Source organism: Eucyclogobius newberryi, unplaced genomic scaffold (genome assembly GCF_026437365.1).
Source record: "Eucyclogobius newberryi isolate DKJ021-1_F unplaced genomic scaffold, fEucNew1.0.hap1 SCAF_15, whole genome shotgun sequence".
In the NCBI taxonomy this organism is placed as follows: Eukaryota; Metazoa; Chordata; class Actinopteri; order Gobiiformes; family Gobiidae; genus Eucyclogobius; species Eucyclogobius newberryi.
In genome coordinates, this window is record NW_027315779.1 from 20,835,649 (window position 1) to 20,850,217 (window position 14,569).

The window sequence follows — 14,569 nt, forward strand, 5'->3', positions numbered from 1 at the left end:
TTTTCAAGAATGTATTGGTGGAGCTAATTATTTCTTCTATTGGTTTTACTTTCAACTTAATTGAACTAAATACTAAAGTTAACCTAAACCTGTTAATGGGATTTTTTCCAGTATTGATACATGTTCAAATGAGTATCTAACTGGATATTGATTGGCCTGTCATTGTTCAATAAAGATGGAAGAATATTTTTGAGATTTCAATATTTATTGTGTGTTCCATTTTTGCCTCGAGTCGGGGCATTTTTGTATTTTTTGTTGTACAATGACGATATGATTTGAGCTATCGTTAAAGATACTATCTCTATCTTCTGCTCATCTTTTTAACAATATTTTATATTAAGAAAGCGTTCACTTGTAATATTCTGTTTTAGGGTTATTGTGTCAGTGGTATAAATTAGTTTCAATATTATTGTTTATTGTAATATCTTGTGTAGCACTATATTCCATTTCAAATTTTGTTATTATGACGATGGATACTTTTGACAACCCTAATCAAAACTAAGATAAGATAAGATATTCCTTTATTGTCCCACATGGGAAAATTTCATTGGTGCAATGCCGGTAGATACAGAGGCAGATACAGAAGAAAAGAACAGATCACTTATAGGAAGTCTGAAAAACACTTTCAGTAGAAGATCTCCTATAAACAAAAACTCCCATAGACAAATAAATAAATACATAAATACCATTGCATGTGATCACGACAGTAATTGCACATGAATATGTATCACGACAGCACATAGATTGCACATGAATTTCACAGTAATTGCACATGAATCACAACAGTAATTGCACATATGACGGAATTGCACATGGTTAGGTCAGTATTGCGAGTGTTCAGGACTAACAGTGTTTGTTATAAAGTCTGACAGCAGCAGGAAGGAAAGACCTGCGAAACCTCTCCTTCACACAGCGAGAGTGGATCAGTCTCTCACTGAAGCTGCTCTCCAGAGCGGACAGAATGTCCTGCAGGGGGCGACACTCATGGTCCAGCATAGATGTGAGTTTAGCCAGGACCCTTCTGTCCCTCACCTCCTGCACCGAGTCCAGAGCGCAGCCCAGGACGAAGCTGGACTTCTTGATGACTCTGTCCAGCCTCTTCCTCTCCCTCTCTGTGATGCTGCTGCTCCAGCAGGCCACACCGTACAGGAGCTGGTGCCACCACAGAGTCGTAGAAGGTCTTCAGGAGTGGCCCTGTCACTCCAAAAGACCTGAGTCTCCTCAGGAGCCGACTCTGGCTCTTCCTGTACAGTGCGTCTGTGTTATGAGTCCAGTCCAGTTTGTGGTTCAGATGAACACCCAGGTACTTGTATGAGTCCACTCTCTCAATGTCCCGTCCCTGGATGTTCACTGGTGAGGGGGCAGTGGGGTGGCGTCTGCGGAAATCCACCACCATCTCCTTGGTCTTCCCCGCGTTGATGAGGAGGTGGTTCCGCTGACACCAGTCCACAAAGTCCTGCGCCAGTCCCCTGTACTCCTCATCATCGTCGTCCGTGATGAGTCCGATGATGGCAGAGTCATCAGAGAACTTCTGCAGGACACAGCTGTCCATGTCGTGTCTGAAGTCTGCAGTGTAGAGGGTGAAGAGAAAGGGCGCGAGGACAGTGCCCTGGGGCGCCCCCACACTGCAGAGGACAGTGCCCTGGGGCGCCCCCACACTGCAGAGGACAGTGCCCTGGGGCGCCCCCACACTGCAGGACTAGTGCTGCATTTAGACAAAAGCAAGAAATCTGAAAGAAAGTTCTGTTTAAATTTGAACGTTTTTCAGTAATCTGACAAAGAGGTTGGTCAGCAGGCTGAAATAGTTGTATATGTTTTTGTTGTTGTACTACACTACTGTATTATGTTACCCTCTCTAAGCAGTGTTTACGTCCATGCGAGGCCTGTTGTTTTGAGCTTGCTTCGTTGCCTCGGTGGGTTCCCTGTCAGATGACTGTGAGGCCCTGCAGCCTCTTAATCTGGAGTGTGCCCTCGACATGTGTTTGTTTGCAGACCATTTGCTCCAGTCATGATAGAAATGGCCAGAGCTCTTTTCACAGTCAACAGGTTTTAAGTGGCTCATAAAAGTTGACAAGTGCACTTGCAAAAACTCTTAGTTCTTTTTCAGATTAATAGACAGTGTATTGCTGGAGAGGTGCCCACTCTTCTTTAAACTATGTCTTGTTTTCATCTGTTTGACCTCTTTACACAGGGCCCCAGTCAGGGTTTCAAAACAATGGTCTTTCATCTGCTCTGGAATTCTCTGTAGCTTTCACTCTCTCCTTCCGCTGTCACAGAGCAGACTGCCGGCCAGGTTATAAATAGTGGTTCAACCACCCTGAATCTCACTTGTCGTCAAGGATGTTTTGCCTCTCCGTCTGGTGTCCCCGCCATGCCCGGAGCCATGCAGGGATTTTGGCAAATAAACGACTGCAAAACTGTGGCGGAAATTCACCAGACTCCCTTTGGAGCTGATGCTGCTCACAAATGCAAAGTAGCCTGGATGACAATTAATAGCTTCCTCCTGATGCTGTGCATGCAGCACTGTGGTGTCTGCAGTTATTAAGAAGCTTGTGGGATTAGATAAACATACCCAAGGAATTCACCTGTGCATAATGAACTAATCCTGCAGAATACTGTCATCCTATTGACAGGCTTCATACCAAAGAGGAGTGGACACTCTCATGTCTTGAGGGTTTTCCTTAACTAAAAATGTGAGATAACATCAACACAACTTTAATGTTGCTCCTTTTCTTCTTTGCTCACATGCTGTAGAAATACAGAGAGTGCACTAGGATTATATCTGCCAAGAAAAACTACATACATGCCAACTACATCTTTGGCAATCAATTGAAGGAAACCTCTTTACTTTGATTATTTTTTTTAAAAAGGTGCATTTTGTTACACTTGTACAAAATCATAAATGTCCCCACAGAAATATTATGCATTGCCGCGTGCACGCACATGCCTAGCAATCTGCTCGGGTTCCGTGCAGTATCCAAGCCCAGTTGGTGGAGACTGCAGCCAGCTGACAATGTTCATAACCTCAACCCTAGACCTCAGCTTGTTTTGAAACGCTTACATCATCGGTTCCTCTGCACCCCCACCCTTACTGTCTCTATCCCTGGCTGCTGCACACTTTTCACCGGCGACAAAGACAACCCCTGCTGTATAAAAGCAAATCACGTCGGTCTAAGAGCAGAATATGGAGAATCCAACAGTTTTACAATAATGGAGAACCTCTTTATGCAGCGTCTGGGGGTTCAGCAGTAATTGTCTTTGTCTAGTGCACGCGGCACTAAGTTGTGAGATGAGGTAGACTGGCTTTGGGAAGCTGCGTGTGCAGGAAAGAGAGCGAGAGCGGGATGGAGGGGAGCCTGTGTGAGAGAATGAGGGAGAGCTGCTCTTGGTTGTCATGGTAGCAGGAAAATGCACCCTGGGATCGTGTGTTTCCAAGGTGAAGGGAGATGCTGGTGCTCTATTGGTCAGCTAAAGGCAGACTCACTGACTGGCTCCTATCTAACTGTAGTTAAAACCCTGTCTGAAACTGATGTTTTCATTCCAAACCAAAAGAGGCATCATTTGTCCTATCTTCAGGCAGCAAGATGTGCAGACTGTGATGTAGTCCAACAGCGCTGCAATCAAGCGTGTCAGTTTGTACTTGCGCACTCTGAGTAGTATACATTTAGCATTTCCGCGTTGTTGACAAGACTTGAAGTGTCATTATTAAATCAAGCAGTTGGGAATTGAGGCCAGCTCTCTGCAGTACACCATAGTGACACAGTTACACAGCCGCACATGCAACAAGGCACCGTCCGCCTTTACTTTGTGACATTTGAGCATCATGTGGACAAAACACTTTCCGGCATTGTTCTGGACCGACTCCTGGAGGTGGATGTATGCGAGACCTGGTGGCAGAAGCAGCACAGAGCAGCAGTGTGTTAAGTAGGACAGTGCAGGATAAAGGGCCACTGCCTCCAGTCTGGGGCTAAAGCGCTAAATTTATCCACAGCGCAACGCAAACACACGCAGAGAGGCATGCTGGTCAACATGCGGCCATGCATGCAATCGTTTGTTTAATCCCAACTATTATTATTGGTTTGTAGTAGATATGTGCTATACAAGTCATTCTTAAAACTTTTCTCTAAACCGTCTAAAACAAGCAGTTAACAGTAGCAACACTGTACTAAATTGTGACTAAACTATATACTTAACCTGAACTTTATGAGTAAAATATGATCAAATCCAGGCTTAACTTGTTTAGAGTATGACTAAGCCAGGACTAAACCAGGCACCTGAGCACCACCAGAAGTCTAAGGACCCCAGTTTGAGAACCACTGTCTTATACCTCATCAACAAAGCACCTCTGGGAGGCAATGACCATGTGACCCAGCGGGGTTAGATCATGTTGCTGGAGAGATCTCATCCACAAGATAAATACGGCTCTTCTCGGAAAATGCCAGTGTTCTGTCTCTACTACAAATTCCACAATATCCTCTTCTAATATAAACACTGTAATCATAACTGGTTAGAACTTTCTATTGATTAAAAATAAACAAAATTAGTAAGCTACCAAATGGCTCAGTTATTACTCGCTATTGAGCTAAATTTAAAATGTCCCTAATTGTGCACATCGGACAAGTGGTTAGTGTCGTGTAGAGAAACAAGAGACCATTAAAGTCTTGGCAGAACAATATTATGAGATTATTTCAGCAATTTCGCTCCTGAATGCCTTCTTAATTTCCTCTAATGCCAGTGAGGAGCCCCGGGAGAACAAAGACTTCCTCTACCCCTCGCTAAAAGGAACAGGCTCCCTCATCAGAAGCCCTGGTGGATTTCCGAGTGAAACAAGTGCAGCAGCGGGTTTAGGGACAAACTTGACTTTTCACAAAGGGAGTTGTGTGTCCTTACATGTGCTCTCCTGCCTCCCCACTTCCCTACATTCCTCCCATTCCTCTCATCTTCCACTGTAACCGCGGGCCATCTCCGAGCGTGAGGGGCCAAGCCAAAGTCTGACAAAGTCGTCATAGATCATTCCTGGGCCGTCACTCCCTCATTCCTTGCCTCCCACTTCCAGTCACCTCTGATTCTTTCGGTGACATCTGTAATACAGAGGTTGGGGCAGATTTAAGGTGTAATCCCTTGTTTAGTGATGGGCCTTTCCCCCCATCACGGCTAAGGTGGATACCCTAAAATGGTAAAAGACGCTCAGATTTCAGAAGATTTAGTGCCACAGAAAGACTGAAATTACAGTCTTCCAGAATCCAGGCAGATTTTATGAGTTTAGTAATGTAAACAGATACTCCTTCAGATTCTTTGAGAGTGTTCTTGCAGTTGCAGTTCAGTACAAGATTACCGGTACTCATATTTTAACAATTTTGATTTATTTCCAAATAAATAGGTGGTTTAAGTGACATTTATGCATAACTTTGTTGTAAAATAAAAAGGTTGGCTGTTGATTGTGGTTTGTTTGGCTGTTAAGAGATATCTGATGGTTAATAATAGTGAAGCATTATGTAATGAGAGATTAAAAGGTCACATTTCGAACAAAAAAATCTGTAAATGTCAGCATAGGCAAAGTCTCTGTCTAAACAGTATGCACCTTTGTTTATTAATTTGGCTCTTGTCTGCTCTCAGCCTGGTTGCTTCCCTTTATTGCTTACAGTTTATGTCCCTTTTACGTTACTCCTTAATCAGCACATAGTTCGAATATTAAACAACAAAAGCTAGAGCATAATGCCAAAAGTATTTTTTTGGGCAAATAGAAAAGTGAAAAGGGTAAATTATTTGCACGTGTGTGTGTGTTCACTGCAGAAGTCTTCCTTTAATCCAGGATGAAGCTGACTAATTGGCCACAGCTCTGGGTAATGAATCTTTATTATTACTCCTGCACCACTCATCTTACTAATGCCACGATAACCTCCTGACTTATTATGGCTTATATCTCTTTACATTACATGCTGCTGTGCGGTTTATGCACCGGGCCAGACATTTTCGTTATTGCTGATGCAGCCTGGTTGATGTTTACTCCAACCCTGCTGCCTCCACGAGTCTTTGAAGAATACATATGTAATTACAAGCCTTAGATTAAACATGTGTTGTCAGGCGGGAGATGTTTTGTGCACAAGAGCTTTTTGGATCACAGCACGTGTAAAAGGAAATCTGTTTTTGTGTGCGTTGCTGCCTAAAAAGGGGAAATCGCACAATCTTGTCTCGCTGTCTGAGGTTATGTCAGTATTATCTTTAGTCCGCTCCAACTTTATCTCTGCGTGGATAAGATATACTCGCAGAGGATCGAATCTCCTCTTTTTATGGACTTGTCGTTCTATCTTTTCCACTTCTCTCTCCCCTCCAGGTTTAAGCTGACATATAAAGAGGCTCAACCCAGCCCCGTTTGTGGTAGAGGAAATCAATTCAAAGTAATACATCTTTGTTGTCCATGGGTGCTAAAAGTTTTTGTTTTTTGTAAGCTGTCTGAAGCCGCTGCGTCTCTCGGGGCTCACTGTGGTGTGGGTCTTTGGCAGCAGAGCCGGCTGTTATTTCCCAATGGTCAGGTGGCCAGACAGTAGGGAGGATTATATCACCCTGTCGCTCACTGCTGTGTGCCTGCCATCTTTTTTTGCCAGTGTTTTTTTCCTCTGCGCACAATGACTTAACCAGGCGTCACATGGTCATTTCATAAACAACCATCACTATAGTTTATACATCCAAACATTAGCTTTGTGTGGTGTGAGATGTAAAGGTAATTCTATTGAATCTAACGTGATCACCTAATCGGATTCATTGCAACTAATTGGTTGTTGAAATATTTGTCAACTATTTTGGTAATAGAATAACTGTTGTAGATTAACATATTTACAGTTAAATTGATTTGCAAACTAGAAATACCACAACTAATAACAAGCATAATATTCCAAGTAATTGATTAGTTTCTTTAGCAATAAACATTGGTCGACATAAGCAGCCAATTGTCTTTTTAAGTTTTTGTCACTTTCTGAGCAATATTCTGTACATTATGTTCACTCAAGCTGTAGCGCATGCTGCTGCTAATGCTGCTACTGCTGCTAATGCTGCTAATGAAAATAGCGGACCTGAGGTGACCATCAGAGCTTCTGGGGAGTGGTGCCTTTCCCAGGACCTCAAACACTTTGTTGTTGTTGTGCTGAGGAAGTACTCCATGGCCAAGAGGAAGCTCTGTCAGTCCCAGCCCAACAAACATCCCAGGAATGTCACAGCTTTATTTCTCCTATTCTTCAGTGTTCTGATGTGTATAATAACTCAATTTCTTTGTTAAGGAAAGTAGAATCATAAGTATGTGATTGTATTGTGTTCAAAATGAATGTGTTTATATATAATCAGTTACTAAGTGAGAACTTGTCAAGACAGGCAAACTAAACATAGCACCTGTCATCAGCAGTTTATTCAGTGGATGGGCTTTGGTATTTGTTTCTGTTTCTAACAGGTTCCTGACAGTAACTGTTTCACTTGACGCAGCTCTGATGTCATATCCACCAGTTGGCAAACACAAAGAGAGTGACACTTTTCAGAACTGTACAGTTTTAGTCATAGATTACGTGATGGTGACTTACTATGAGTAATCATAGTTTCATATTAATCATTTTGATGGTTCTAGCATGCTATACGGACTATTTCCAGATTGTATTATGTTTTTATTTTTTGTTTTTTATAGTCCCATACTAACATTTTGCAACAGTCTTTATTATATGCAGTGCATTATCAAGATAAATAGGATCCCTCTTTAGAATGTCAATGTTTTCTTAACCACAGTAAATGTACACATATGTCACAATACAAATAATTAAATAGCTGTATTGTTGCATGCCCACATGTGTTCCCGCTGTGCTTATTTACATATCATTAAAAGACCAGTACAATGCAGCTGCACATTGACTCAATGAGCAGAGTAAAACTTGAAAATGGCTGAGCTCCTCCGTGTGATGCTGATGGGAGCTGTCAGCAGCACTCAGCGGCCTCACTTTCATATCTCCCCCGCTGGAGCACAGGTCGCCACTGGCCTCTGGCACCTCATTTCCATGCTGTGCCAGCTGAAGGCAAATGTGCCCACCTGCACCCCTTTGTGTGTGGGCCACTCCAAACCCTCTCTGCATTATCTTACTGTATCCTTTACATAGCCAAAGGCCACTGGACATTTGCATCTGAGAGGTGGTTCAGGGAGGGCCTCTGTTGACTGCCCCGGCCATAGAGCACATGCCGTGAAGGAGAAACATCTTTCATGAAAGTAGTATAGGAAGAGAAATTTGAATGTATTGTTCATACACCAGGTTGATATTTTTGTTGAATAGATGAGTTTGTATGACCTCAGTTAAAAGCCAAGCTAAGACCTACTGGCTCACAATTACCTTTAATACATAACGTTTATTGTATTTTTATTATAAAATGTGGAATTCTTGTTTTTACATATTTTAATGCAGTAATGGAAAGCACTTTGGTTCAGGTGTTGCTGTTGTAATGTGCTGTAAAGTTGATTGATTGATTGATTGATTGTATTATTGAAAGTAAGGGTCTGCTGCTAAAGTTTGTAAAAGACATTTTTGCATCTAGTTAATTATGTCTCTTTAATGTTTTGTGCTTTTCCCAATTTTGTCAAGTTTGCATGTTTTCCCTGTGTCTGTTATTAGTGGGTTTCCGCCTGTGCTCTTCTTTGCTCTAAAATCACACGTGTGATTGTAGAGCAAGTAATATTGTTAAGTAATATTAAGTGTTTCGAAAACACTTAATTGATCTTTTGCAGTGTTAAATTTAGAACATAACTAAGTGTTAATTGAGAACCCTTTAGTGAATTAGATGCTGCTACGCTGCTCACAGGTGGTGTTTTAATCACAGATGTTTTAGCCTTCAACATACGCCTGTGTGGATGAGGCAGAGTTTTGCTGTAGGGGAGATGGCGCTCAGAAGTCCCTGAGAACCTGAGTCTGGAGGCAGATTCCACATTCTGTAACACACACAGTATGTTAGTGATCAGGCCCTCCAAGGGGTCCTACAGGGCTTCCTCGACACCCAACGGCACGGCAAGAAATGGTTTTATAATGAAATCATGCTTTTATTATAAATTTAAATTGAAACAAATTCAGCAGGGGGATAGTTTGTCCTCATTTGGCATTTAAAACAAGTTCAAGGTATCAAGGAGTTAAGAGTTAATATGCATGACATACCGGATGGTTATGAATAATGGGGATGTATGTTCCCCTGTTTATTCCAGATCAGTCTCTTGCCCACGCCACACGCCACTGTATTTACTAGCACTGACTCGAGGGCCGTCCATGGATGTTTACAGAAGAATCTGCTCTGTTTGAGTCACATGCTCACACTTAGTGACCAGTTGCCCTGTGCTGTAAACTGGGCTAAATCCCAGCACAGGGAGCATGTGCTGCTGCTGTTGCTGCTGCTGCTGCTTCTGCTGCTGCTGCTCTTGCTGCTGCTGCTCTTGCTGCTGCTGCTCTTGCTGCTGCTGCTCTTGCTGCTGTTGCAGCTGCTGCTCTTGCTGCTTCTGCTGCTGCTGCTGCTGCTGCTCTTGCTGCTTCTGCTGCTGCTGCTGCTGCTGCTTCTGCTGCTGTTGCTGCTTCTGCTGCTTCTGCTGCTGTTGCTGCTTCTGCTGCTGCTGCTGCTGTTGCTGCTTCTGCTGCTGCTGCTGCTGCTGCTGCTTCTGCTGCTGCTGTTGCTGCTTCTGCTGCTGCTGCTGTTGCTGCTCTTACTGCTGCTGCTGTTACTGCTTCTGCTGCTGCTGCTCTTGCTGCTGCTGCTCTTACTGCAGCTCTTGCTGCTGCTGCTCTTACTGCTGCTGCTGTTACTGCTTCTGCTGCTGCTGCTCTTGCTGCTGCTGCTCTTACTGCTGCTGCTGCTGCTGCTGCTGCTGCTGCTCTTGCTGCTGCTGCTCTTACTGCTGCTGCTGCTGCTCTTACTGCTGCTCTTGCTGCTGCTGCTCTTACTGCTGCTGCTGCTCTTGCTGCTGTTGCTCTTACTGCTGCTGCTGCTGCTCTTGCTGCTGCTGCTCTTACTGCTGCTGCTGCTGCTGCTCTTGCTGCTTATTCTGCTGCTGCTTCTGCTTCTGCTGCTGCTGCTGCTGCTGCTGCTGCTGCTGCTGCTGCTGCTGCTGCTGCTATACTGCTGTTGCTGTGTTTACTTGGCCCAGTCCTAACCCAGGCACCTGTTGACATGTGAACCACTCCACTGTCAGCAATCATTCACCAGCTAAGGCTGGACCAGTTATTAAAACGCAAAGCAATAGCTTATTCAGCTTATTTTATTAATATATATTACTGGTAGTTAATAAATGAAAGACTTTCTGTAACAATCTTTAATCTTTTTGTAGTCATTCAAAAAAACACTTGTTATAGGGCAGTAAGTAACCAGTAATAGTGTATAAATCATAATAAGTAAAGCTTGAAAGTCACTTGTGAAAATTTAAAGATGACATAAAATGTACCTATACTCTGGCCTGCTTAACAGAGTCACCTGAAATGAGAACTGTTGGCAGTATGGCCTTCGGTATGGTTTTTTGGATGGTGATGAGTTGTACTTCTGCCGGCTGAGCCACAGATGGCAGTCCTCCACCTCGAGCGCGCTGCCTCTGCCTTGCAAACACACTCAGGCATGAGGTTGTAAGAGAAACATGGCCCCGTTCAGTTGTGATGATGTCTGCGAAATGTAGATGCAGCAGCTCTGGCTTTTGTCTCCTGACTTACCCATAATGCAACTTAATGTTTTAATTTGTTTTGGGTAAATCCAAGAGCATGTGATTTTGAAACAATTGAAGTTGAATCAAGAATCCATCATACGGAAATTGAGGCATTGAGGAAAATAATTGTTGCAATAAAAAATAAGCCTCATTCGTATATAGTCAGGTAAAATGATTCAAAATAAGTGAAGTTACTAAAAGTCACTTGTGCACACATAAACACGTAATCTTCCACTTGAATGTTTCATAATATTATGCAGCCCTATTCTAACCTACAGCAAACTTTTTACAAAGCCCTTTTAAATGAGCAGTGTGCTTAGAGAAGCCCTGGTGTAATTTACTACCTCCTCAGCAGCGGTGGAGTTGTCGTGACACACCCCCGAGACAAAGGCTTCTCTGCTCTCTCTGCGCCAACATGTGCCCCACTTCCCTAAAGTCTTTGTGCAGCTCAGGCTGTGCTTTCACCCACGTTCTATTCCTGTGTACATGCTCAGGCAACTGCTGCTGTACAACTTTTGAACTACTCTTACTCTTAATGGTGATGCTCTTTAGCTGTCTAAATGGGTGCTAAGTTTGTCAAAAAAAAAATAGATCCCAGATAATAATCAATACTAAATGTATAAATGTATAAAAACTAAATACACATTTGAGCTGGTTTCACTACTTATGAACGCTCTTGATCTTGATCTTGATGACCACATAATGAAGTAAAGAAGCTGTTATGTTGGTGTTGAAAATTACAAGACTGTAATTTCATACAATTATGACCTTAATTAAGAGATGGTAAATGCCCACAGGATTTTTGGCCCGTAGGCTTTATTGGACAGGACAGATGAGAGGAAAGGGAGGACATGCAGTAAATAGTCAGAGTTGGGAATCAAACTCACAACACTGCGGCTGGTTGCACATGGAGACTGACATAGGTGCTGTGCCTTAACCACTTGACCATCGGGCAGCACAAATGCCCACAGTTTTATGTTTGGTGCCAAACAGTCCTGCCCATTTCGAAGCCTGCCAAAGTTTTTAATCTCAAAATAGAATTTTACTATCCTGACAACACTTATGCATACAAGTTAATAATTCGTATTAGTATGCAGTAAATGCGGACTAAATGGACGAAGAAAGAGTTATATACCGGTATGGTTCTAAAATATGGTCAGGAGCCAGGAAAAAGTTGAATATTTACATCCTCAAGATGGGACAAACAAACATTTGTCAATGTTGCACCTTATAAAACATTTTACTTGTTTGTTTTATTAATCTAATTTAATGAGAGCCAGTACAAATGTCTTATCTACATGTGTGCAAAGTCTGCGTTAACACAATTAGCCTCCCGGTTCGCACCACGGAGCCCCTGTAAAGTGACATGCTACGCTCACTAACTAGCTCTTCTGGCAGCCTCTTCTTTCACAGAGCCATAATGCGTGCGCAGTGAATGTCAAACTCCAGAGAGCTCAGGGCATGTCTGCACTTCGTAGGTGGTATTATCTTATTCAAGTGCTCTCTCGTTCCTAGTGCTCTCTCTCTTCCATTGCTCCTTTTCTTTAATCCTCTGCAGAGTAGGTGTGTGCCAGGGAAGGAGACGGGCAGAGAAGACTGATATTTGCTTAACCAAATCCTCAGCAGAGACAACCCTCTTTGATCCACTTCCAAATGCACCGCGTCCACTTTCATTAGGTCATCTGTCACGAGGGCCGTCTGTGGCGCGCGTTTCACTCTCTCTGCTTCTCTTGTGTCCCTTTTGTTTTGGAGGGTAGGCCGGCGTGGGCAGGTGGTGCCGACATGTTCTCTATGTTTGTTTTTGTCCACGTGAGAGAATGACGTATTGTTGCTTCCAGAATGCACTAGTCCAGTTATGGCTGGTCCATTTGATTTACACACTGGTCACAGAATTGCTCAATGCCACAAAGCTTGGTGATTCACTAACTCCTGAGCAAAGCTATAGGCCTGTAGCCCATTTTTGATGTGTAATAATGAGATTATTGTCATACTTGTCATGGCACTGAAGTCGTGCTGCTGGCTCACTATTATCCTCAGATTAGACTTGTCCTGCTTTCACAACAATTTAATAGGAACAAACATGATGCATCTTCTCATCAGCAGAAAGGGCACCGATAAGTCGCACATCTCCAAAGCTTCTCTATCTTTCTGTGTTTCCTATCAAGAGGCTGACAAAATAGACTATAATAGGCTGACAAAGTAGACTATAATAGACCAGTGTATGATGGTGGGACTTTGTTTTTTTTTGTTGTATTCAAAATAAAAAAGTATAAAACATATAAATGCATAATTCCATTTTCTCCATCCCTTTCTACCCAGTTCTTTGTCTTTTCTCTGAACACAAAGATGAACCAGACTGTATGATCAGCTTATCTATGGCAGCTTCTGTTGGACTTATTTATATCAAGCAGTGATTTTCAAAGGTACATATTGAAGTGGCTTGATCCCAAATGACTTGTTCTCTCTCTTTTCTTCACAGCGAGCACCTGTCCTGCGCATTCACCTTCTTCTTACACGGCGAGAGCAACGTGTGCACGAGCGTGGAGATCAACCAGCACCAGCCGGTCTACCACCTGACCGAGGAGCACCTCACCCTGGCCCAGCAGGCCTCCAGCCCTTTCCAAGGTGAGCTCAGATCTCTGGCTCTGTCAAAGCTGCACAGTTCAACATTTCATCACATTCAGACACACAACTATAATCCGTCAGATAAATTAACCAGTGTTTCTCAGAGAAAAAAGGACAATGTGTAATATCCAATTAGTATGCACAGTTAACACAACACATGGCTACAGGCTTTTGTAAGCTACAGTCACTGACTTTTTGGAGTGTGCAGGCTGATCACTGGTTAAATATATATTTCAGTCTTTGTGCTCCCAGGACAATGCAAACAGTTTTGTATCTGGCAGTCTTTTATTATAGTCTAATTTACAGCCATCTTAAAATGAATGTCTCTTTAAATTACAGTGTAGTGTAGGTATAAAAATCTTTGACTGTAATGATATTTCATTATTGTTCCTAAATCATTTCTCTTCTCTTTGTGAGTGCCAACATACATTGATTCCAGCTCATATAATAATAGACGATGAAGTGATGTAAGGTCAAATCTCTTAATATATTTTAGCATATTTAACTAGGGACCTGTACGACGGACAGGATCTGGACTTGTAAAAACGTTTCGGTTTAGGTCCAAAAAAACCGAAACCCCCGTGATTCGGTTCTGGACTCATAAAAAAGCTATCACTCAAATACTATATCTTTTTTGTTCTAGATCCAGACCATCTTAAACCTTCCATTGATCTTGAAATTCGCGCTGGAAAACACGTAAACACTGCCCTGCGCCTCTGTCAATGGTGCACCCGGACCCTAATTAGCGACGCACGCGTCTTTCGGGCATAAGTTGAAGCCGGCGAAATAAGTTTAAAGATGCGAGAGACAGCGCGGAACCATGTATCATCGTGTATCCACATGTGAACATTGAAGTGAACCGTGTATCCACATGTGAACATTGAAGTGAACCGTGTATCCACATGTGAACATTGAAGTGAACCGTGTATCCACATGTGAACATTGAAGTGAACCGTGTATCCACATGTGAACATTGAAGTGAACCGTGTATCCACATGTGAACATTGAAGTGAACCGTGTATCCACATGTGAACATTGAAGTGAACCGTGTATCCACATGTGAACATTGAAGTGAACCGTGTATCCACATGTGAACATTGAAGTGAACCGTGTATCCACATGTGAACACTGAAGTGAACCGTGTATCCACATGTGAACATTGAAGTGAACCGTGTATCCACATGTGAACATTGAAGTGAACCGTGTATCCACATGTGAACACTGAAGTGACAGCCGTAAGATCACTGG

At 42.9% G+C, this 14,569-nt stretch overlaps 1 protein-coding gene across 1 annotated transcript in view; it reads left to right on the forward strand.

The window, feature by feature from the left end:
• Positions 1-14,569, forward strand: part of med13a (mediator complex subunit 13a) — a 49,498-nt gene that overhangs the window by 17,397 nt on the left and 17,532 nt on the right. The window contains exon 4 of the mRNA XM_072446689.1: positions 13,176-13,321. Within this exon, the coding sequence (XP_072302790.1) occupies positions 13,176-13,321 (146 nt within the window). The remainder of the gene's footprint in view (positions 1-13,175; positions 13,322-14,569) is intronic.